A 24578-nucleotide genomic window follows, 5' to 3' on the forward strand; every position below is an offset into this window, starting at 1 on the left:
AAACATTCCTTCCCAGTGAGCTGGTGTGTTCAGGTCAGCATTGGCTGGATTTGCTGTCACTCAGAAGAAAGCTGTTGCCATAGCAACCCTTTCACCTTACTTCAAAGGTATCAGACTAGAAGCACCATGGGATGGGATGCAGATTATCCCAATGGGAGCAGTAACTACGTTATTGCGGCACTTGCCTGCAGTGCATGAAAAATACCGAAAGCTCAGAACCAAATTGTATGAACTAGACACAATGTTCTAATGCTTGCAGCATATGGAAATAAATAAAGTGTATTTTATGTAGACATTGAAGAAAATATACGTTTATTAGAAAGTGCCTGCTTTATTCTGCTATTTGCTAAATCACTAAAACAGGTTTGCAGAGAAATAGAATGTATCCCAAAAAATAAAATAATTTTATTGCAATATATCTCAGTTTGATGCTTTACGCGGATTAACGTGTGCAAAACATATGCTTAATTATAACCCCTTATAATATTGAGACAGATACATTTGCAGATAAAGCATGTGTCTCTTCATGGCTTTCTCCTGCCATGGTGCAGATGATCACGATCTTCTTCAGGACCATCAAGGACTTGACGAGCTTGCATTCTCAAAGGTTCTCTTTGAAACTGTTGCTGGAACCTCTGATGGGAATGATGCAGATGGTCTCTGTCCTCTTCAGCTGTAAGAAATGATACACAATAATATGATTTATTGTTGTATGATATATATATATATATAATTTTTTTTTAAGTAAAATCGCATGGAACTACGGAATTTTACATCTTACTGCCATTGAAGGTTTTTCTTTTTATAGCAGGTAAGATGGGAGGTTATGGATAGAGGAGGTTTTCTAATAATAGAATCCCAAGGAACACATCCTACTGATTGTATGGATCCTGTGACAGAACCCACTGTCACTGTGTGTTTTGGAAGGGGCTGTGGGCTTGCCTCCTACCCACAGACTATGGCCCAGCAGAGAACGTGAGATTTGGAGGGCTATTTGCCGTCTCCCACTACCTGGAGAAGATGCCACCTCCAGACATTTGTTTCCGCGGTCGCCGGTTCATTGGAACCAGGTGAACATGATGTCTGTGGCTGGGCTTGTGGAGTCGTTCCTGGCTACCTAAACCTATTGGCCCGGCTGGGCTAAATATATACTTTTATTCCACAAACAATACTTTTAGCTGATAAAGACATATACAAAATGGCACTGAGGTAATGTAATGCTGCATCCCTTCTCCCCCCACCCCCCCCCCCCCCCCCCTTGTTGCTGTGTTTAATTGTGTTGGGTCTGGCATGTAGACAAAGGTCTGGTCTGGAGACACATCCCAGCAGGGGATGTATAAGGAGGGGCTGCCTGCTTATAATCCCTTTATGTGTTTCAACTGTAGTTGTTTGAATATACAAGTGTTGAGTTTCTATTGGTTCTTCCTTGTCCCCTACCCCCTCTATGTCAAGGCTAAGAGGAGTGCCCCTAATTGTGTTTAAAGTGTATGTTTGAAACCTAATAAACAGTTTTATGCTCTGGATGTTTAACCCTCAACACCTGTATGGCTTGTCTTGTGATTGAGGGGTTAAGGGCTGGTTATGGCGAATCTGGAGGCTGCGGGTGCATTTGGAGCACAGGAGACACGGGTCTAGCGGAGATGCTCAGCAGGGGTATCCGAGATCTGTCACAGATCCTGTTCCTTTAAAGTATGAATAACAGCACAGTGCTTGTGCTTTGTAATTTGACCCATTCTATCTGAAATACCTGGCTGATCCTGCCTGGTTCTGCCCTCCTGTAAACTGACCATGATTTATCATGGCTGCTGGGCCCTAACATCATGGTTGGTTTACATGCCCCTGTCATCTGCAGCTATCTGCAGCTCTCCTTTGTCCCCCCCCCCCCCCCCCACTTATACCAGTAGCCGCCCCTCCCCTCCTGCTGAAATAACATGTTCATGTTTTAGGCAATCCCCTGTCTTCCATAATGCAATGTCTCAACTGTATATGCTTTATTTAAAAAATGCCATTCTATACCTTATTTCATAGTGGTGCTCATGTGACCGGCTGCCTCTCTCCACCTCAGCAGGGAATTCTCGGCCCCTCCATCTGTAGCTGTCAGATCCAGAGAGGAGAGGTGGCTGGTCACATGAGCGCCAAGTAGCAATATAAAATAAGGTATAGACTGGAATTTTTTTAATAAAGCATATACAGTTAAGACATTGCATTATGGAAGACAGGGGATTGCCTGAAAATGAATAAGTACCACTTTAAGCTAGCCATAGATGAATTGAAATTCAGCTGAATTTGGACCAATCTATAGGCAAGCTGATTGTACTGAAGTCGATCTGTAGATCAACTTCAGTACAATCAGTCTGTCAGATTATTTTGGTGTGGTTGCTCCCAACAACTATAGCCGCCATCAATGATCATTGTGTTTTGCAGGTGGGAAAGGTATCCCACCTGCAAAATACAAAAGCTCCGCAGGAGAGATCCATCAACGTTGATGTGGGAATCAAGTAATTTTCTTTCCTACTACAAAGAAGATTGTATAATGTATGGCCTCCCTTAGGCTTTAAAACAAGAAAATGTATCTGTTTTATCTGATTAGCATTTGCTGATTTCTTTGTAAGCAAGGGTGAAGATGTAGGACATACAATATTCTTGATATTGTCAACAAAGCTTTGTAATTTAATCCCTGCTGCATAGTAGGTGGTGGGCAAATTTATGTAAAAAAGGTGTTCCCAACACTATTAGAGGAGGTTTTCATAAGCCAAAGACTAATGATCTGATCTTTTCGATATATAATGTTTGTAGTCTTGTACTGTGATTCCCTCTTTTGTAATCTGTTTAAGTTTAAGTAAGGCTGATATTCTTACCTTGCTGTATTATGGGTGAATCCATGGCCACAGCAATATCATCTATTACTGGAGGTTCAATAGCCAACAAGCCTAGTTCACTGAAAATAGAGAAGATTCTTTCTTCAAGACCCGGTGTATACATACATGAAAAAACATTGTATGAACTGACCTTTTACTTTGAAAAAAACTTTGCTTTGAAGCAAAGAGACATTCCAGTTTTGGGTAGACCTAAGACAGTTAACAGAGATATATGAAGCTTGACAATGTCTTATTTTTAAGACATGTATCTCCCTGTTGGTGTCTGTTATTTTGTAGAATGCAACAGCAAGTGCTGAAGCATGCAAAAGTGGTGGGAGTTTCACCAAATTAAACCTTGTGAACAGTAAATACATCCTCTACAATGCTTTCTCTGGTAGATCAAACAAAACATAAATGTGGCAATTAGGCATCCAATAATATTATTACAGATTAGTTCCCTTATTAATCAAGTGTGCACTGCCTCCTCATTGCTGAGTCATTCATCCAGCAATGACCAACGACCACCAGCAGAAGTTACAAAGAAGTGACAAAGCCTATTTTTGGCTCTGTATTGAAGTCTGAATTACAGCTTGCTATATGTATGCACTGCACATATTTTCAACTTCTGTACATTTGTAGTGTTGGTAATGTACTGTAATTATAAGAAAAACAACTCTACAAACTTGACTTGGAATGGAACTGTAAAGCCGCGTACACACGATCAAACAATCCAGTGGAAAAGTCCGGTGGACTCAAGTCCGCCGGACATTCCGCCCATGTCTGGGCTCCGGCGGACATTTTTTTACCCAAAAGTCCGGCGGACTAAGAAAGTAGTTTTGCACATCAATCTGTCCACCGGACTCGCATTTCGGCGGACAATATGGCAGTGTGTGTGCTAGTCCGGCGGACAATACGGATGTGTGTGTGCTAGTCCACCGTACTTTTGAAATGAACAGACTCTTCCCGCCCGGAGAAAAGTCCGCTCATTTTGAGCGCGGCTCCAGGTAGCCGGGACCAGCGAAGGAGGCGTCGCTGGCCCCGTCACCTGGTATGGAGTTAAAGGGGAATCCCTATGCCGAAAAAAACGGCGTCGGGGTCCCCCCCAGGTCCATATCACACCCTTATCCGAGCACGCTACCCGGCCGGTCAGGAAAGGGGGTGGGGACGAGCAAGCGCCCCCCCCCCCCCCACCCCAAAGCACCTTGTCCCCATGTTGATGAGGACAAGGGCCTCTTCCCGACAACCCTGGCCGTTGGTTGTTGTGGTCTGCGGGCGGGGGGCTTATCGGAATCCGGGACCCCCCCCCCATGTTGAGGGCACGCGGCCTGGTACGGCTCGCTCGTCCCCACCCCCTTTCCTCACCGGCCGGGTAGTGTGCTCGGATAAGGGTCTGATATGGACCTAGGGGGGACCCCCACACCATTTTTTCGGCGTAGGGATTACCCTTTCACTCCATACCAGGTGACGGGGCCAGAGACGCTTCCTTTGCTGGTCCCGGCTACCTGGAGCCGCACTCAAAATGAACGGACTTTCCTCCGTGTGTGTGGGCGAGTCCGTTCATTTCAAAAGTACGGCGGATAGTCCGGCGGACTTAGTCCACCGCAAAAGTACCGTGTGTGGGCAGGTAGCTCGTTTGGAAAGTCCGGCAGACAGTCCGGCGGTTTGTCCGCCAGACTAAGTCCGCCGGATAGTCTTATACGTGTGTACGTGGCATTAGATGCCCTAGAGCAGGGATCTGCGATTAGCGGACCTCCAGCTGTTGCAGAACTTCAAGTCCCATGAGGCATAGCAAGACCCTGACAGCAGGATGGGACTTGTAGTTTCTCAAGAGCTGGAAGTCCGCTAACTGCAGATCCCTGCCCTAGAGGAAACCAGAAATCTTCTGAAACTTGGGATATGGGAGACCAAGCACAGGAGGCAATTGCACAGTTGGTCAGGTAGCTTGAGTACTAGTAGAGGTGTGGTGAACATTGGTGAATTACTTTTTTTTTTTTTTTTTAAATAAGCAGGTGCAATATATATATATATATATATATATATATATATATATATATATATATATAATGTCAATCTCATTATTAGACTTTATATATATTTTTGTTTCTGCCATCTTTCCAAACATTTGTACCATTTTCTTACTATCTTTGATATCAATTTAAGATTGATACTTTTGGAATGTGACTGTAAGGCCGCGTACACACGCGCGGACTGTTTGCCCAACCTTGTCCGTCAAACAGTTTCGGCAAACAGTCCGCTCAAAATTTGCATGAGCGGACTTGCCCACACACGAGCGGACTGTTTCAGCGAACTGTTTGCCAAACAGTTCGCTCAACTTTTGAAATGAACGGACTCGCCCACGTAAGGAGGAGGCAAATCCGCCCATTTCGAGCGCGTGTACAGGTAGGCGGGGCCCGTGAAGGAGACGTCGCGGGCTCCGCCGCCTGGAATGGGCTTAAAGGGGAACCCCAACGCCGAAAAAAATCGGCGTGGGGGTCCCCCCAAAGTCAACACCAGACCCTTGTCCGAGCACGCTACCCGGCCGGCCAGGAAAGGGGGGCGAGCGAGCGCGCCCCCCCTCCTGAGCCGTACCAGGCCGCGTGCCCTCCACATGGGGGGGTGCCTTGGGGAAGGGGGGGCCGCGCGGTGCCCCCACCCCAAAGCACCTTGTCCCCATGTTGATGAGGACAAGGGCCTCTTCCCGACAACCCTGACCGTTGGTTGTCAGGGTCTGCGGGCGGGGGGCTTATCGGAATCCGGGAGCCCCCTTTAAGAAGGGGGCCCCCGGATACCGGCCCCCCACCCTATGTGAATTAGTATGGGGTACAATGTACCCCTACCCATTCACCTGTGAAATAAAGTACAAAAAAAAACACAACACAGGGAAAAAATATTTTATTGCACAGCTCCGGGGGTCTTCCGTCTTCGGGGGTCTTCTCGCCGGACTCCTCCGCTATCTGTGTGTAGCTCTTTTACTAGCGGAGGAGTCCGGCTTTCTTCCTCCCCGCCGCCGGCCTCTTCTCCCGACTTCGGGGGTCTTGTCCCCCTCTTCGGTTCTTCTGCCGGGCCACCGCGCCTTCTTGTAGCTCTTTTACAGGCGGTGGCCCGGTCTTCTGTCGCCGCTGTCGTCGCCGCCGCCGCCGCCTTCCGTTCTTGTTCTTCTTCTTGTTCTTCTTCTTCTTCTCCTGGAGATGTTGACTCGACGAGCTCTCCGGCCGGAATGCCAGAGCCGCGCTGTGCGGTCACTTATATAGTGACAATGGGGCGGTGTCACATGGTATATGTCACATGGGTTGGTCACATGGGTTGATGTCACATGGGGACGATGACATCGTAAGGGGCGGGGTCACCATGTGACCAACCCATGTGACATATACCATGTGACACCGCCCCATTGTCACTATATAAGTGACCGCACAGCGCGGCTCTGGCATTCCGGCCGGAGAGCTCGTCGAGTCAACATCTCCAGGAGAAGAAGAAGAAGAACAAGAAGAAGAACAAGAACGGAAGGCGGCGGCGGCGGCGACGACAGCGGCGACAGAAGACCGGGCCACCGCCTGTAAAAGAGCTACAAGAAGGCGCGGTGGCCCGGCAGAAGAACCGAAGGCGGCGACAGAAGAACGGAAGGCAGCGGCGACAGAAGACCGGGCCACCGCCTGCAAAAGAGCTACAAGAAGGCGCGGTGGCCCGGCAGAAGAACCGAAGAGGGGGACAAGACCCCCGAAGTCGGGAGAAGAGGCCGGCGGCGGGGAGGAAGAAAGCCGGACTCCTCCGCTAGTAAAAGAGCTACACACAGATAGCGGAGGAGTCCGGCGAGAAGACCCCCGAAGACGGAAGACCCCCGGAGCTGTGCAATAAAATATTTTTTCCCTGTGTTGTGTTTTTTTTTGTACTTTATTTCACAGGTGAATGGGTAGGGGTACATTGTACCCCATACTCATTCACATAGGGTGGGGGGCCGGTATCCGGGGGCTCCCTTCTTAAAGGGGGCTCCCGGATTCCGATAAGCCCCCCGCCCGCAGACCCCGACAACCAACGGCCAGGGTTGTCGGGAAGAGGCCCTTGTCCTCATCAACATGGGGACAAGGTGCTTTGGGGTGGGGGGGCCGCGCGGCCCCCCCTTCCCCAAGGCACCCCCCATGTTGAGGGCACACGGCCTGGTACGGCTCAGGAGGGGGGGCGCGCTCGCTCGCCCCCCTTTCCTGGCCGGCCGGGTAGCGTGCTCGGACAAGGGTCTGGTGTGGACTTTGGGGGGACCCCCACGCCGATTTTTTTCGGCGTTGGGGTTCCCCTTTAAGCCCATTCCAGGCGGCGGAGCCCGCGACGTCTCCCTCGCGGGCCCCGCCTACCTGTACACGCGCTCGAAATGGGCGGACTTTCCGAGCGGGAACAGTTTGCTCATTTCGAAAGTAGCCTACACACGGGCGGACTGTTCGCTCAAACACAGTTTCAGCGGACAGTTTTTCGGAATTTCCGAAAGACTTTGTCCGTCCAACTGTCCGCTGAAACTGTCCGCTGAAAGCCCACACACGGGCGGACTGTCCGCCCAAACACTGTTCAGCGGACAAGGTTGGGCGAACAGTCCGCCCGTGTGTACGCGGCCTAAGTCTGAGTTTCGTAGGAATGGTGCATTGTTCTTGAAAATATATTGGGGGTTTTAAAATGTTTGGGTTCTCAAATCTTTTAGCTAAAAATGCTGGCTCCCAAGTTGGGCCCTAGCTGTTATCAGTTTGAGGAGTCTCTCCGGGCCTAGAATAAGAGGTATTAACCACTTGCTTACTGGGCACTTAAACCCCCCTCCTGCCCAGACCAATTTTCAGCTTTCAGCGCTGATGCACTTTGAATGACAATTGCGCGGGCATACAACACTGTACCCAAATTAAATTTTTATCATTTTTTTCCCACAAATAGAGCTTTCTTTTGGTGGTATTTAATTACAGCTGGGAGTTTTATTTTTTGCTAAACAAACAAAAAAAGATGCAAAAAACAAAAAAAATCATGTTTAATAGTTTGTTATAAAATTTTGCAAACAGGTAATTTTTCTCCTTCATTGAAGTGCGCTGATGAGGCGGCACTGATAGGCTGCACTGGTGGGCACTGATAGGCTGCACTGGTGGGCACTGATAGGCTGCACTGGTGGGCACTGATAGGCTGCATTGGTGGGCACTGATAGGCTGCACTGGTGGGCACTAATAGGCATAGTTAAGGCGGCACTGATGGGCAAAGATGGGCACAGATAAGATGGCACGGATGGGTGGCACTAAGGGGCACTGATAGGTACCACTGATAGATGGGACTGATGGGCACTGATAGGTGGCACTGATGGGCGGCACTGCTGGGCACTGGTAGATGACACTAATGGGCACGATTGTGGGCACTGCTGGGTGGCACTGTGGGCACTGCTGGGTGGCACTGTGGGCACTGCTATGTGGCACTGACGGGGGGCACTTATTTTTTAATGAGGTGGCACTGGCAGGGGGCAGGTGGGCACTGGCAGGGCTGGCTGTGATCGGGACTGATGTCCCGATCACGGCCACCGGTGATCGGCTCTTTTTTTTTCTCTTCGCGCTGTCAGCACGAGGAGGAATAATAGCCGATTACCGGCTCCGTTGTATCACATGATCAGCTGTCATTGGCTGACAGCTGATCACGTGATAAGGGGTCGGGATCGACCCCTTGCTCGGATCAGTGATCAGGCGAGTCTCATAGACTCGCCGATCACAGAGCGCACCGCGTGCGCCCCTTAGGAGTCGCGCAGGCCGCTCGTGCACGGGACAACGTCAATAGATGTAGTCCCGGCAAAGGAGGTCCGCGCTGTAGCCATCATTCGGCTATAGCGCGGGTCTCAAGTGGTTAATAACTGTGGCAATTGTAGGCCCTTATTTATAAGGTAGCCAAAGGCCAACAATCAGCAATTTTCTTTTGCATTGCTTTAATTTAATGAAGCTCTACATATGTGTACATATAATGACACTTGCAATATTCCTCTGTTCATTCTAGTGTAGTTGAATTGACTTTTGGAGTGTTAGACAGCCCTTGTATTAAGGCTGCCACACTGCATATTTGTGGCTAACAAGAGTCTCTTAAAGTGATACTAAACAGAGACATGTCAATTGCCATAGTCAGTATCGATATTCCCATCTAGGGATGAGCCGAACACCCCCCTGTTCGGTTCGCACCAGAACCTGCGAACAGACCTAAACTTCGTGTGAACTTTAGAACCCTATTAAAGTCTATGGGACTCGAACGTTCACAATCTAAAGTGCTCATTTTAAAGGGTAATATGCAAGTTACTGTCCTAAAAAGTGTTTGGGGACCCGGGTCCTGCCCCAAGGGACATGGATCAATGCAAAAAAAGTTTTAAAAACGAACGTTTTTTCAGGAGCAGTGATTTTAATAATGATTAAAGTGAAACAATAAAAGTGTAATATTCCTTTAAATTTCGTAGCTGTGGGGTATCTATAGTATGCCTGTGAAGGGGCGCATGTTTCTGGTGCTTAGAACTGTCCCTGTACAAAGTGTCATTTGTGCAGGAAAAAAAGTCTTTTAAAATCACTTGCGGCTAAATTGTCAGCTCCCTGTAATACAGAGAACACTCAATGAGTGTTCTCTGTATTAGCCGACCATTCATTCATTCATTGATAAAAAAAAAAAAAAAAAAAGCGTGGGGGTTCCCCTAAATTCAATTACCAGGCCCTTCAGGTCTGACATGGATATTAAGGGGAACCCCGTGTCAAATGTAAAAAAAAATTGACGTGGGGGTCCCCCTAAATATCCATACCAGACCCTTCAGGTCTGATATGGATATTAAGGGGAACCCCGCATCAAATTAAAAAAAAATTGACGTGGGGGTCCCCCTAAAAATCCATACCAGACCCTTTATCCGAGCACGCAACCTGGCAGGCCACAGGAAAAGAGGGGGGACGAGAGAGCGGCCCCCCCTCCCTCCTGAACCTTACCAGGCCACATACCCTCAACATTGGGAGGATGCTTTGGGGGTCTGTGACCCCTCAAAGCACCTTGTCCCCATGTTGATGAAGACAAGGGCCTCATCCTCACAACCCTAGCCGGTGGTTGTGAGGGTCTGCGGGCGGGGGGCTTATCAGAATCTGGAAGCCCCCTTTAACAAGGGGACCCCCAGATCCCACCCCCCCTGTTTGAAATGGTAAGGGGGTACAAAAGTACCCCTACCATTTCACAAAGAAAGTGTCAAAATGGTTAAATAAGACAAACACACTTTTGAAAAATTCCTTTATTAAAAATAAAAAAAATAAAAAAAAGATTCCAGCGGTGCTAATCCACTCTTGCTATCCAGCGATGGATCTCCGGGGTCCAGCGATGGATGATCATATCCAGTGATGGGGGATCTCTCAGTCCAACGCTGTCCATACATCATTCTTCTGTCTCCACTGCGGAGACTGCGGAGATCCCAGCGCTGATGTTTCTTATATTAGGAGGGCGGGGCCACTCGTCATCTGACCCCGTCCCTCTGACGCTGGAGAGGGAAGCCAGGGGTTCCCCAGTGACGCGTGGGTGACCCCGCCCCCTCTGATGTAACGCAGGTTTCCGTTACATCAGAGGGGGTGGGGTCACCCACACGTCACTGGAGAACACCTGGCTCCCTTCACCATTGCGGAGACACTGCGGAGATCCCAGCGCTGACGTTTCTTATATTAGGAGGGCGGGGCCACTCGTCGCCTGACCCCGCCCCCTCTGATGCTGGTGAAGGGAGCCAGGGGTTCTCCAGTGACCTGTGGGTGACCCCACCCCCTCTGATGTAACGGAAACCTGCGTTACATCAGAGGGGGCGGGGTCACCCACGCGTCACTGGGGAACCCCTGGCTTCCCTCTCCAGCGTCAGAGGGGCGGGGTCAGATGACGAGTGGCCCCGCCCTCCTAATATAAGAAACGTCAGCGCTGGGATCTCCGCAGTCTCCGCAGTGGAGACAGAAGAAGGATGTATGGACAGCGTTGGACTGAGAGATCCCCCATCACTGGATATGATCATCCATCGCTGGACCCCGGAGATCCGTCGCTGGATAGCAAGAGGGGATTAGCACCGCTGGAATCTTTTTTTATTTTTAATAAAGGAATTTTTCAAAAGTGTGTTTGTCTTATTTAACCATTTTGACACTTTCTTTGTGAAATGGTAGGGGTACTTTTGTACCCCCTTACCATTTCAAACAGGGGGGGCGGGATCTGGGGGTCCCCTTGTTAAAGGGGGCTTCCAGATTCTGATAAGCCCCCCGCCCGCAGACCCTCACAACCGCCGGCCAGGGTTGTGAGGATGAGGCCCTTGTCCTCATCAACATGGGGACAAGGTGCTTTGAGGGGTCACAGACCCCCAAAGCATCCTCCCAATGTTGAGGGTATGTGGCCTGGTACGGTTCAGGAGGGAGGGGGGGCCGCTCTCTCGTCCCCCCCTCTTTTCCTGCGGCCTGCCAGGTTGCGTGCTTGGATAAAGGGTCTGGTATGGATTTTTAGGGGGACCCCCACGTCAATCTTTTTTAAATTTGATGCGGGGTTCCCCTTAATATCCATATCAGACCTGAAGGGCCTGGTAATTGAATTTAGGGGAACCCCGACGCTTTTTTTTTTAAATCAACGAATGAATGAATTGTTGGCTAATACAGAGAACACTCATTGAGTGTTCTCTGTATTACAGGAGCCGACAATTTAGCCGCAAGTGATTTTAAAATACTTTTTTTCCTGCACAAATGACACTTTGTGCAGGGACAGTTCTAAGCACCAGAAACATGCGCCCCTTCACAGGCATACTATAGATACCCCCCAGCTACGAAATTTAAAGGAATATTACACTTTTATTGTTTCACATTAATCATTATTAAAATCACTGCTCCTGAAAAAACTGCCGTTTTTAAAACTTTTTTTTGCATTGATCCATGTCCCCTGGGGCAGGACCCGGGTCCCCAAACACTTTTTAGGACAGTAACCTGCATATTACCCTTTAAAATGAGCACTTTAGATTTCTCCCATAGACTTGTATAGGGTGTTCTGGCTTTTCGAATTTGCTGTGAACAGCCCAAATTGTTCACTGTTCGCTCAACAGGCGAACAGGCAATGTTCGAGTAGAACATGAGTCCGACTCGAAGCTCATCCCTATTCCCATCACACACTTTCCTGGATAAGGCTTTAGGAGTGGCCGGTGCTACAGCAACAACCAGCTGAAACTGGAGGCATTACAGATTAAATGAACATGTAATCGTGCCTGATGAAGGGGTCCTGCGTGACTCCGAAACATTGTACCCTGTTTTTTTGTGATGTGATCATTTTTCAATGAAAGATTTGGATGTAATTGGCGTTTGGTGTGCTGGCGAATATGTGCATTTGAATTGCCATAGTCATTCACCTAAATCATGTATATCATGCCACTGTGTGTTTTCTTTCCTAAGTACCTTATTTCTGCAGTGCTGTTGTGTGGTCACATGATCTTTCCCTGTTCTTTGGCATCTGCAGGGAAGGATCCCTGGGGGGGGGGCTTCTATTACTACAGTATGAGTCTGTCTGCACAGCCCTGATTGGTACTGTGCCATTCACATGGCTAACAAAACCGTTTCAGAAGACCAAATTAAAGTAAAAATATAAAAAAAAAAAAACTTTTTTATAGCTCCCTATAAATCTTTATTGAACATCAAATGTGTGTTTTTTGTCTGATTCTGTCTACATGCTGTAGGCAGAATCAGAGATGACTTGACACTAGCTTTCATTTTGTTTAAACAGCATCCGCATCCAGGGCTCTTTTTTTGCTTTACAGGTATTAACAATTAGATTTGATATACTGTATTTAATACTTCTTTATATAAAAAACAAGATTTTTGTTACATAGTTATGTTGAAAAAAAGGGTCGAAAGTCCATCCAGTTCAACCAATAAAAGGGAGAAAAAGAAGAAAAAAAACATACAATCCCAATATACCCCAGCAAAGCATAATACAATTTTCTACAGCAGGGGAAAAAAATCCTTCCTGATCCCCTGAGAGGCAATCGGATATTCCCTGGATCAAATTTACCTATAAATGTTAATACCAAGTTATATTATGTACATTTTGGAAATAATCCAGGCCTTTTTTAAAACAATCTACTAAGCTGGCCAGAACCAGCTCCTGAGGGAGTCTATTCCACATTTTCACAGCTCTTACTGTGAAGAAACCTTTCCGTATTTGGAGATGAAATCTCTTTTCTTCCAGATGTAAAGAGTGCCCCCTTGTCCTCTGTGATGACCTTAAAGTGAATAACTCAACACCATGTTCACTATATGGACCCCTTATGTATTTGTACATGTTGCTCATATCCCCCCTTAATCTTCTTAAGAGATAATAAATGTAGTTCCTGTAATCTTTCCTCATGGCTGTGCTCCTCCGTGCCTCTTATCAGCTTGGTTGCCCTTCTCTGCACTTTTTCCAGTTTCCAGATATCCTTTTTGAGAACTGGTGCCCAAAACTGAATAGCATATTCCAGATGAGGTCTTACTAATGATTTGTACAGGGGCAAAATGATATATCTCTCTCTATCTGGAGTCCATACCTTTCTTAATGCAAGAAAGAACTTTCTGAGATTTGTTGTTTACAAGAAATGCCACGTACACACGATCAAACAATCGGGTGGAAAAGTCCGGCAAACTCAAGTCCGCCGGACAATCCCCCCGTGTGTAGCCTCCGGCGAACTTTTTTGACCCGAAAGTACGGCGGACTTAGAAGTTTTGCACTCCAATCTTCCAGCCGGACTTGCATTTCGGCGGACAATCCGGCCGTGCGTATGCCAGTCCGCCGTACTTTTGATATGAGCGGACTTTTCCCGCCCGGAGAAAAGTCTGCTAATTTTGAGCGGGTCTCCAGGTAGGCGGGGGCCGCAAAGGAGACGTCGCTGACACCGCCACCTGGTATGGACTTAAAGGGGAAACCCAACGCCGAAAAAAAATCGCCGTGGGGCTCCCCCCAGGTCCACATCAGACCCTTGTCCGAGCACGCTATCCGGCCGGCCAGGAAAGGGGGGGACAAGCGAGCGGCCTCCCCTCCTGAGCCGTACCAGGCCGCGTGCCCTCAACATGGGGGGTGCCTTGGGGAAGGGGGGCCGCGCGGCCCCCCACCCTAAAGCACCTTGTCCCCATGTTGATGGGGACAAGGGCCTCTTCCCGACAACCCTGGCTGTTGGTTGTCGGGGTCTGCGGGTGGGGGGCTTATCGGAATCCGGGAGCCCCCTTTAATAAGGGGGGCCCCCGGATACCGGCCCCCCACCCTATGTGAATGAGTATGGGGTACAATGTACCCCTACCCATTCACCTGTGAAAAAAAGTTAAAAAAAAACACAACACAGGGTAAAAATAGTTTATTGCACAGCTCCGGGGGTCTTCCGTCTTTGGGGGTCTTCTCGCCGGACTCCTCCGCTATCTTCTTCTAGCTCTTTTGCTAGCGGAGGAGCCCGGCTTTCTTCCTCGCCGCCGCCCTCTTCCTCATCAACATGGGGACAAGGTGCTTTGGGGTGGAGGGGGGCGCGCGGCCCCCCCTTCCCCAAGGCACCCCCCATGTTGAGGGCACGTGGCCTGGTACAGCTCAGGGGGGGAGGGGCGCTCGCTCGCCCCCCCCTTTCCTGGCCGGCCGGGTAGCGTGCTCGTACAAGGGTCTGATGTGGACCTGGGGGGACTCCCACGCCGATTTTTTTCGGCGTTGGGGTTCCCCTTTAAGTCCATACCAGGTGGCGGGGCCAGCGACGTCTCTTTCGCATGCCACGCCTACCTGGAGACGCGCTCGAAATGAGCGGACTTTCTTCCGCGTGTGTGGGCGAGTCCGTTCATTTCAAAAGTACGGCGGACTTAGTACGCCGTATTAGTCCACTGAAAAAGTGCCATGTGTGGGCAAGTATCCCGTTCGGAAAGTCCGACGGACAGTCTGGTGGGAAGTCCGCTGGACTAAGTCCGCCGGATAGTCGGCTACGTGTGTACGCGGCAAAACTGTTTTTTTTTTGCTAGAAATTTACTTAGAACCCCCAAACATACATTTTTTTTCTAACACCCTAGAGAATAAAATGGCGGTTGTTACAGTACTTTCTGCCACACCCTATTTGCGCATCGGTCTTACAAGCGCAATTTTTTGGGGAAAAAATACACTTTTTGAATTAAAAAATAAGACAACAATAAACGTACCCCCAATTTTAGTTTTTTATAATGTAAAAGATAATGTTATGCTCAGTAATTTGATACCCAACATGTCACTCTTCAAAATTGCACCCGCTCGTGGAATAGCGACAAACTTTTACCCTTAAAAATCTCCATAGGCGACATTTAAATACAGGTTGCATGTTTTAAGTTACAGAGGAGATCTAGGGCTAGAATTATTGCTCTCGCTCTACCGATTGTGGCGATACCTCACATGTGTGGTTTGAACACCGTTTTCATATGCAGGCACTAGTCACGTATGCGTTCGCTTCTGCACATGAGCTCGTCAGGATGGGACGCGTTTACATTTTTTTTTTCTTATTTATCTATTTTACGGGGTTTTTTTTTCATTTTCACACTGTTTTTTTTTTTTTTTTTTATTGTGTCACTTTTTTCATATTACAAAGAATGTAGACATCCCTTGTAATAGAAAAAAGCGTGACAGGACCTCTTAAATATGAGATCTGGGGTCAAAAAGACCTCAGATCTCATATTTCCATTAAAATACAATAAATTTTTTTTTTAAATGGCCCTTTAAGAGTTATGGGCGGAAGTAAGGTTTTGACGTTGCTTCCACCCTGCAATGATATGGAGATGGGTGGGGGCCTTCTTCCCCTCACTCGTCTCCATGTCAGGCCACGAGAAGAACCAGATCACCTTCACCGCTGCCGACGGCTCCGGTAAGCGGCGGAGGGCACCAGAGCGTGGCAAGAGGGGAGGCCCCTCTCCCGCCACGATAAAGGTTATCTGCGGCGAATCCGCCACAGAGACCACTTTTATCTTAAACCGGACCGCTCACTGAAGAAGAGGATATCGGGGTTATGCCAACTAGCTGCTGCCATAACAACGATATATCCTCCTTTAAAGTACCAACGTATAATGACGGTGGGCGGTCCGGAAGTGGATAAGCTTATGATCTACGAAAACCCAAAGATCCGTCTCCATCATTGATTTCCCCAGTTGTACCCCCACCCTAGTATGTAGGATGCATGTATATTCTTCGCCCTCAAGTTAATAACTTTACATTTATCACAGCATTAAACCTAATTTGCCACATAGTTGCCAATTAAACAGTGCATTGAGGTTGGCTTGTAAGTTGGAGACATCCTGTAAGGACGTTATTCCACTGCATAGCTTGGTGTCACCTGCAAAGACTGAAATGGTCACTTTTGTGCGTTTCTTGAATGCAATCAATCAGCATACTATATCCCACCCCCCGTGTTTAGCAATAGAAAGACATGAGGGAGGGGAGTGGCATTTACCACAAGTGTATACGCCCACATGTGTGACTCTATAGTCATATGGGCTGCACAGATCAAAATAAAGGAAGAAATTAGAAGGGAGCTGAAAATGGGAGCATGCTCAGTAGAGGACACCAGCTGGTCTACACAATCTCTGGCTGCAGTGGGTACACAGAAAATATAAGAGGGACAGCTGATGGCAGGATGATCCAGGTATATTTCACGCTACATGAAACAAATGCTTTAGTGGCTTTGTGAGTATGCACACTCTGTTATATAGCATATTGTATAATGAGAGTTTGTCATAGTTTAGGTTTAATGACACTTTAAGAAAAAAATATTATGGGGTATATAATATGTAAGAACTGTCTCAGGTGTTATTCAGGGTTAATATGCCACTTACATGTCACGCTTCATTGCTCTTTGTCTCTTTTCCTCTTCTGTCATAGCCTAGAATTGAAGAACATTACTTTTATGAATGATTTACTGCTAATTAACAAAATTGTGTTAAGATTTTGCATGATATTTTTCCGCTAGGTTACCAAGAATTAATTTATTTTGATGCTTTTGTGCTGATGGACTAGCTTGAGCATATTGGGAGTGTAAAATTAAACAATGAGCAAATAAACCTATATTAAGGATTTTATTTTATTTTTTTATGCATCATTAATTAGGGAGATATGATCCTTATGTTTGTATAAGTCTTACCTTCGTTTTTCCTGGTGTTATTGCCATAATGAATATTACGCCAACACAGCAAATCAATAAAATCCTAAAACAGAGGTAACAAAAGTTATAACACTCATCTACATAGACAAGGGTTTCTTTTTTTATTTTTATTTTTATTAAGGTATAGCTGTGGTGCTGCATTCCACCCAGTGCTTGCAATCATTGTGGTGTTGTCACACTAGTCCCTGAAGCTGTGAATTTCCAGGCCAGGCATTTGCATCAACTATTGAAGACTACATACTGTCTTCCAGAGAGAGAGAGGGAGGTTGCACAATGCAAACAGAAGCAGCATAACCATACAGAAACCATGGAAAATGTTGTTAAATCTGATTCCAGCGGGGGGGGGGGGGGGGGGGGCGGCGGGTTACATAAAACTGATGTCAGCTAAATAGCCTTTATAACCTTGGCACATTGGTATTTTATAATAGTATAATTGGCAGTAAGCTGGCTATTTTTTATTTTGTTTGCTAAAGCAGTGATGGATTATTTTCTCCTATCCTTTTACTGCCACCAATATGACAATTATCGTTACTAGGAGGATGCAAACATTGCCCATGGCTGGAACAGCAGCCATACACTTGTTTACAACTCTGGCAGCTGGCTTTCCATTTCGCAAGAGAAGTTTTGAATCATTTATATGCATTGGACATTCTGCCCCCTTCTGATTCACCAGTCATTGGGTGTTATTTACTAAAATGGGAGAGTGCAAAAATAGGTGCAGTTTTACATCAAAACCAATCAGCTTCCAGCTTTTATTGCCAAAGCTTAATGGAACAAGCTGAGGTTAGAAGCTCATCGGCTATCATGCACGGCTGAACCCGATTCTGAGTGCTCCAGTTTTAGTAATTACCACATTGTGATAAACAAATCCAGGAATGCAAAACTCTGAGCATTCTCTAGTTCACAGGCTTAACATATTAACAGAGGCCAAAGTCTATATAAGGGGAGCTTCTAACTGACTGAATATTAACTTATCAGTTTGCTAGTGATAGTATTATGCCCTGTACACACAATCCGATTTTCCAACGACAAAACCGTGGATTTTTTTCCTGAAGGATGTTGGCTCAAACTTGTGTGACCGTGTGTATGCAAGACAAATTTTGTCAGAAATTCCAAACACCAAGAACGTACAACACTTATAACGAGCCGAGATGAAGTTCAATAGTCAGTTCAATAGCCTTCTGCATGATTCAGAGCATGCGTGAACTTTTGTGCAGCAGACTTGTGTACACACAATCGGACTTTCCAACAACAAGTTTTGTTGTCGGAAAATTTGAGAACCTGCTCTCAAACATTTGTGTGTGGAAATTCCGACAGCAAATGTTTGATGGAACATACACATGGTCGGACTTTCCGACAACAAGCTCACATCGAACATTTCCCGTCGGAAATTCCGATCGTGTGTACCTGGCGTAATAATTATGTTTTAGAAAAAAAATAATGCAATATAGAGAAAAATATTTTACGGACCTCCCACAAACATGCACACATACAAGCAGTATGTCTTTTATATTTTATGCTGAAATAAGAGATTATATTGTGTATGTACACTGAAAGTTTTTATATTCTACTGTAAATAAATATTGTGAAAAAATGGGACTACCATATTTGTATTCTGTAGGTCTCTCGTAAAGCTTTTTTGCAATTTTTTAAGTCAATAATGTGCATTTTATCATGTGTGGGAAATCTAAAAATTGATCTGACAGCACGTATAGCCACAAGCCACCATCCCTGCCACCCTGCAGGAGGAGTCCTAGTAGGTTTTTTTACATTATAGTGCAAGATATCTATTTCCTTCTGCCCTGTGACAATTTATAAGGCTCTATAAAGTCTTGCAATGGGGTCTGCAAGATACCCTACGTCATTTCCTGATGAAGTAGTATGCCCTTCAGTGCCATATTTTACGAACCCCTTGTCCAGCAGAGAACTCCCCTGTCATTACTGAGAAACTCACTGGATGTATTATTGTGATATTAAAGTGAAATACAAGCTCCTGCCCCCTCTTCCCTTTCTCTACAGATACAGAGCAATATCCTGCAGCATCTGTTAACATGGCATTGCAGTCACAATTATGGCATAACAATTACTACATACTTTCTTGCTCATGTTCCTGCTGAGTGCAGCAGATTCTTTGGGTAATCGGGATGTAAGTTGTTTTGGGTTTTAAAAGACTGTACACTAATCTTGCCATAAATTCTTACTTTTATGTGAAAGTAATTAAGGGAAAAAAGGAATTCCATGGCCCTGCCATGTTTGCTTAGTTGCATGGAAAGTTAATAAAGGGGTACTGTTTTCCCCTTATAATGTTATGTTGATGAGATTTTTTTTATTATTGAAACTTTGAGAACATTTGAAAAGTACCTTGCCAACCATGACCAGCATTTGTTCTATGGGATATTAAATGTTAGTTGCAAAAGGTGAAGCCACACCTCCTAGCAAACCTCAAATCCAGCTTGCAGGATTTTACTCCTCTGAGGTCCTTTCTTTCCACACATTTCAGAAAAGTTGTCATGGTCAGGGGTCCAGCTCAGAGACCAGTAGCTATAGCAGTAAAGAGGCTCCCACTAATCAGCTGGATAAGTACAGAATTGGGTCACCTTGGGGGATGATACGGGCTCACCGAGTTGCAAGGCAGGAGCCAGGGTTCACCAGACCCCCCGATGGTGGAGATGAGTTTTACTGCATGTTAGTACCAGGTTGTGGTTTTCAGGATTGCCCCACCAGGAGGTGTGCGAGCCAGGGTCCAGCAGCAAATATAGCAGGTAGAGGTCAAGCAGAAGCATAGTCAGTAACAAGCCAAAGGTCAGTAACAAGTGCTTCCAGGTTGGGATCAAGCAGAAGCGTAGCCGAGGAACAAGCCAAAGGTCAGTAGCGAGGTGTAGCAAAGACTTGAAAGGGCAGCAGGAGTGACCAGAGTGGCATATCGGCTGGAGAGAGCACATAAATCTGCTAAAAAGGAATTGCAAAGGCATGGCTGAAATAGAAAGTTCATGGGCGGAGCAAAGGATTTAAGGCAAGATTGTTCAAGGAATTGTCCAGGCTGCTGTCCAGCACCTCAGGTGACTCAGGAAGAAGAGAGACTACCAGAAACAGCAGAGGTTGCAGGTTCAGACCCGGGTCCTGACAAAAGTTCTGGAGCTTCACACCACTTCCAAAGGGTAAAATCAATGTTATTGTTCCACACAGAAACACTACCCAGGATCCTCCCTCTAACATGTTTTCCCCCCTTACTGGGGCTTAATCATAAAGACATGCTAGAGCTCTGTGATTAAGGCTATATGATTAGGTTCCAGTAGGGGTCAAACATGTCAGAGGGAGGAACCTGGAAGGAATGTCCATGCTTGTGCAAAACATTAAAGTGGATTTTACCCTTTAACCACTTTCAGACCGGACCAATTTGCTGGTCAAAGACCAGACCACTTTTTGCGATTCGGCACTGCGTCGCTTTAACTGACAATTGCGCGGTCGTGCGACGTGGCTCCCAAACAAAATTAACGTCCTTTTTTTCCCACAAATAGAGCTTTCTTTTGGTGGTATTTGATCACCCCTGCGGTTTTTATTTTTTGCGCTATAAACAAAAATAGAGCGATAATTTTGAAAAAAACGCATTATTTTTTACTTTTTGTAATAATAAATATCCCCCAAAAATATATAAAAAAACATTTTTTTCCCTCAGTTTAGGCCGATACGTATTCTTCTACATATTTTTGGTAAAAAAAATCGCAATAAGCGATTATTGATTGGTTTGCGCAAAAGTTATAGCGTTTACAAAATAGGGATAGTTTTATAGCATTTTTATTAATAATTTTTTATTATTTTTTTTTTTACTAGTAATGGCGGCGATCTGCGATTTTTATTGTGACTGCGACATTGTCGGGGACCCATCGGACATTTTTGACACATTTTTGGGACCATTGTCATTTATACAGTAATCACTGCTATATAAATGCAGTGATTCCTGTGTAAATGACACTGGCAGTGAAAGGGTTAACCAGTGGGTGGCAGTGTAGGGGTTAAGTGTTCCTAGGGGTGTGTTACTAACTGTGGGGGGGTTGGGCTTTCATTTAGTGTACACTGATCTCTGCTCCAATCACATGGAGCAGAGATCAGCGTCACTAGTTGCTAGGCAGAATGGAAAAATGTTGTTTATACAGCATTTCCTCCATTCGGCCGCTCCGTGAGACGATCGCGGGGATGCCCGCGGCGATCGAGTCCGCGGGTCCCGCGACCGGACTCACGGGGGTCCCGACCAGCGCGGGAGCGCGCCGCCGGCGGCGCGCTCCCGATGGCACGGCGGCAACGAATATTGGACGTACATGTACGCCAATATGCCTGCCCGTGCCATTCTGTCGACGTACATCGTCGTGCGCTGGTCGGGAAGTGGTTAAAAGTGGTGTGCGGCTCCAGAATTTTATTAAAAGTTAGTGTTGATGATTTTCTTATTTCGGTTAGAATTCTGGCCACTGCATTGTGAGCTAACTGTAGACATGTACAGTAGTTTCCAATATTTATTAGGATTTTTTTAGTTTTTTTTTTTTTCTGTGAAAGTATATTATTTGGTAAAGCCTAAAAAAGCTATGGATTCAAAAAACAGCACAAAAATCAGAAAACATCTACCGTATATACTCGAGTATAGGCCGACCCGAATATAAGCCGAGGCCCCCAATTTACCCCCAAAAAACTGGAAAACTTATTGACTCGTGTATAAGCCGAGGGTGAGACATGGCTGTCCATCCCTGTGTGTGTGTCCGTCCATCCCTGTGTGTCCATCCATCCCTGTGTGTGTATCCATCCATCCATCCATCCATCCCTGTGTGTGTGTGTGTGTGTGTGTGTATTCATCCATCCATCCATCCCTGTGTGTGTGTGTGTGTGTGTGTGTGTATCCATCCATCCATCCATCCCTGTGTGTGTGTGTGTGTGTATCCATCCATCCATCCATCCCTGTGTGTGTGTGTGTGTGTGTGTGTGTGTGTGTGTCCGTGCAGCCTTGTGTGTGTGTGTGTGTCCGTGCAGCCTTGTGTGTGTGTCCAGCCTACCTGTGTCCCAAGCCTCCGTCCCGAGCCGCCGTCGTCCCGAGCCTCCTCCGACCCGTGCCGTGCCTCCTCCGTCCCGTGCCTCCTCCTTCCCGTGCCTCCTCCGTCCCGTGCCGTGCCTCCTCCTTCCCGTGCCTCCTCCGTCCCGTGCCGTGCCGATGGATCGCCGCTCTTCTCGGCGGCCATTCTACAATTCAAAATTCCGCCTCCGCCTGTGATAGGCGGAACACTCAATTTCCCAGCAGCCTGTGTTCCGCCTATCACGGACATCCTCTCATACTCGTCCGTAGTATGAGAATGAGCGGATGTCCGTGATAGGTGGAACACTGACTGCTGGGAAATTCAGTGTTCCGCCTATCACAGGCGGAGGCGGAGAAGGAGGCGCGGCTTTTAAATTTTAATGTCCGCCGTCTGTCTGCTCGATACGCTGATCGAGCAGTCAGACAGCGGTGACTCGAGTATAAGCCGAGGGGGCACTTTCAGCCTCAAAAAAGAGGCTGAAAATCTCGGCTTATACTCGAGTATATACGGTAACTATATTTTTGTGATATACTATATAAAGGGTGAACACCTATAGATCAATTAATTGTGATATTTTCCATTGGTTTCAGCATTGCTACAATTGCATTGCAATTGTGTAGGTATTTGTGTAAGATCAGCACATTGTAGTTTATTAATAAATCTTGCCATGCACAGGGAGACAGTTCAGACAAATAGTATGGGGCCTTGTCCATTCTTTAAATTATCATGAAAGCCGCAAGCTCTAATCCCAGCAGGAACCCTTGTTCCTATTGATTTTTTTCTCTGAAAAGCTTACTTATGATATGTAACTTTACATGTCATATAGCATGCTGATACAGACCATGTAGAGTATAAATATGCTGCATGATGTGATGAACTTTCTGGCCTAGAAATGCTACTAAGCATGAGTCATCTGTAATAAGTCAACTGCAATTCTGTTTGGCAGAGAGGTCGCAAAGAAGATACAATAATTAATAAATATCCTTACAGAATCAATATACTGTATTTTCTAACACTAAGGTAATAATAGATATACCATATTCATGCGATGCCAGCCATCAAAGTAGTTTAAAAATGAATATGTTTTAGTATTTATACCTTATACTTTATATATTTTTGTCTGATTGATTTTAAAGATAAAAATATGGACACAGAAACGTTGTATACTGTTGAGGTTTGATGTGTAAAGCAGACACCCCTTCCAACCTTGACTGAAAGAGGAATATTGTTTTCTTACACTGCTCTGGAGCATTAAAAATCTATAGACTGTAGATAATTGCTTTATGTTAGGGGGACTGGTGGTGATATATTAAGAGTAATGCCCTGTACACACGGTCAAACATTCCAACGTCAAAATCCGTCAGATTTTTTCCAACAGATTTTGGCCCAAACATGTCTTGCATACACACAGTCACACAAAGTTGTCGGAAAATCCAGTCGTTCAGAAAGAGGTGATGTACAACACGTATGACGGGACTATAAAGAGGCCAGTAGTCAATAGCTTTCGGCTCGCAATTTATTCCGAGCATGCGTTGCACTTTGTCTGTCGGAATTGTCTACACACGAGCGGAATTTAAATGATCGGATTTTGTTGTCGGAAAATTTTAGATCCAGCTCTCAAACTTTGTGTGTCGGAAATTCCGACGAAAAAGTCAGATGGAGCCCACACACGATCGGATTTTCTGACGATCGCACATTTTCCGTCGGAGAGTCCGACCGTGTGTACAGGGCATAAGGGCATATTTTTCTTTTCCAGTGCCAGGAACCGCACCTATATTACAGTTTATAGTTTCTAGTATTATTATCCTTATATTTTAAACATATATCATTCTGCAATGTTTTCTTTATTTATGCATCTCTTTTTAAATGTTACATATAAAAAATTTATGTATTTGAGCTTGGAGCACTCAATAAAGTGAACTTTTACACTTTTAAAAATGTCTCTTTTAAAAAAAAAAAAAGTCCTGGACAAGTTTCCCACTTTTACCTTTATTGGCAAGAAAAGACTGTTCTGTGCCACTGTCAATTAGTTTTACTTAGCTATCGGTGCTTACTCCTTTTCCAATGAGTGTGCCTTTGCTGTCCACTGTGGTACTTGCACTCTGAAGTGGGTTGAAACTATGGCTTTGCTGTATAGTCACAGCAACCCAATTCTAATTAGCATACTAAAACTAAACCTTAGCACACACTATAAGAAAATTGGAAGAAAAAATTCAGTATGAGGAACGCCTAGTTGTATAGTGCTTCCGACAATCAATTACGACTGTTCGGATGGCAAAAAAACAAAGGTGCAAGCTAGAAAATTTTTGTCGTACATGAACACAACCTCCGATTTTTGCTCAATGTGTGTGTCATATGAATATAATCGAATAGATCAGAAGCAAAGAATGACCCAAGAAAAAGGTGGCACCAACATAGAAATCATACACAAGAAATAATAGTTACCCCTTCATGGCTGCTCCTTGATGAGATCTCTGAAGCTGTAAATGAAGATATATAGCTTGTCTGGGACAAAGTCCAAAGCCC

At 45.9% G+C, this 24578-nt stretch overlaps 1 protein-coding gene across 2 annotated transcripts; it reads right to left on the bottom strand.

Moving 5' to 3' along the window:
• Nucleotides 1–311: 311 nt before the first annotated feature.
• LOC143930498 (uncharacterized) lies at nucleotides 312–24578 on the bottom strand. 2 transcript variants are annotated; one of them, XM_077454854.1, is made up of 5 exons: nucleotides 24498–24578; nucleotides 16975–17038; nucleotides 16670–16716; nucleotides 2859–2938; nucleotides 312–673 (listed from the first exon to the last, which is right to left on the bottom strand). In XM_077454854.1, the coding sequence occupies exons 1-5, from the start codon at nucleotides 24503–24505 to the stop codon at nucleotides 525–527; spliced, it is 348 nt and encodes a 115-aa protein (XP_077310980.1). In that variant the 5' UTR covers nucleotides 24506–24578; the 3' UTR covers nucleotides 312–524. The 2 variants fall into 2 exon arrangements, with proteins under 2 accessions (XP_077310980.1, XP_077310979.1); XM_077454853.1 differs by lacking the exon at nucleotides 24498–24578 and adding an exon at nucleotides 22894–22973.

Source organism: Lithobates pipiens, unplaced genomic scaffold, assembly GCF_037356315.1.
Source record: "Lithobates pipiens isolate NorthernLeopardFrog02 unplaced genomic scaffold, aLitPip1_a1.2 Scaffold_25, whole genome shotgun sequence".
Taxonomy (NCBI): domain Eukaryota; kingdom Metazoa; phylum Chordata; class Amphibia; order Anura; family Ranidae; genus Lithobates; species Lithobates pipiens.

Excerpts from the sequence above, each read along its gene's own strand:
- LOC143930498 (XM_077454853.1), bottom strand. The coding sequence starts at position 22,958 with ATGCTTAGTAGCATTTCTAGGCCAGAAAGTTCATCACATCATGCAGCA. Across the intron at positions 17,039-22,893 it reads GCATATTTATACTCTACATG|GATTTTATTGATTTGCTGTG; the intron begins GTCTGTATCAGC and ends CCTCTGTTTTAG. Across the intron at positions 674-2,858 it reads TTCACCCATAATACAGCAAG|CTGAAGAGGACAGAGACCAT; the intron begins GTAAGAATATCA and ends CATTTCTTACAG.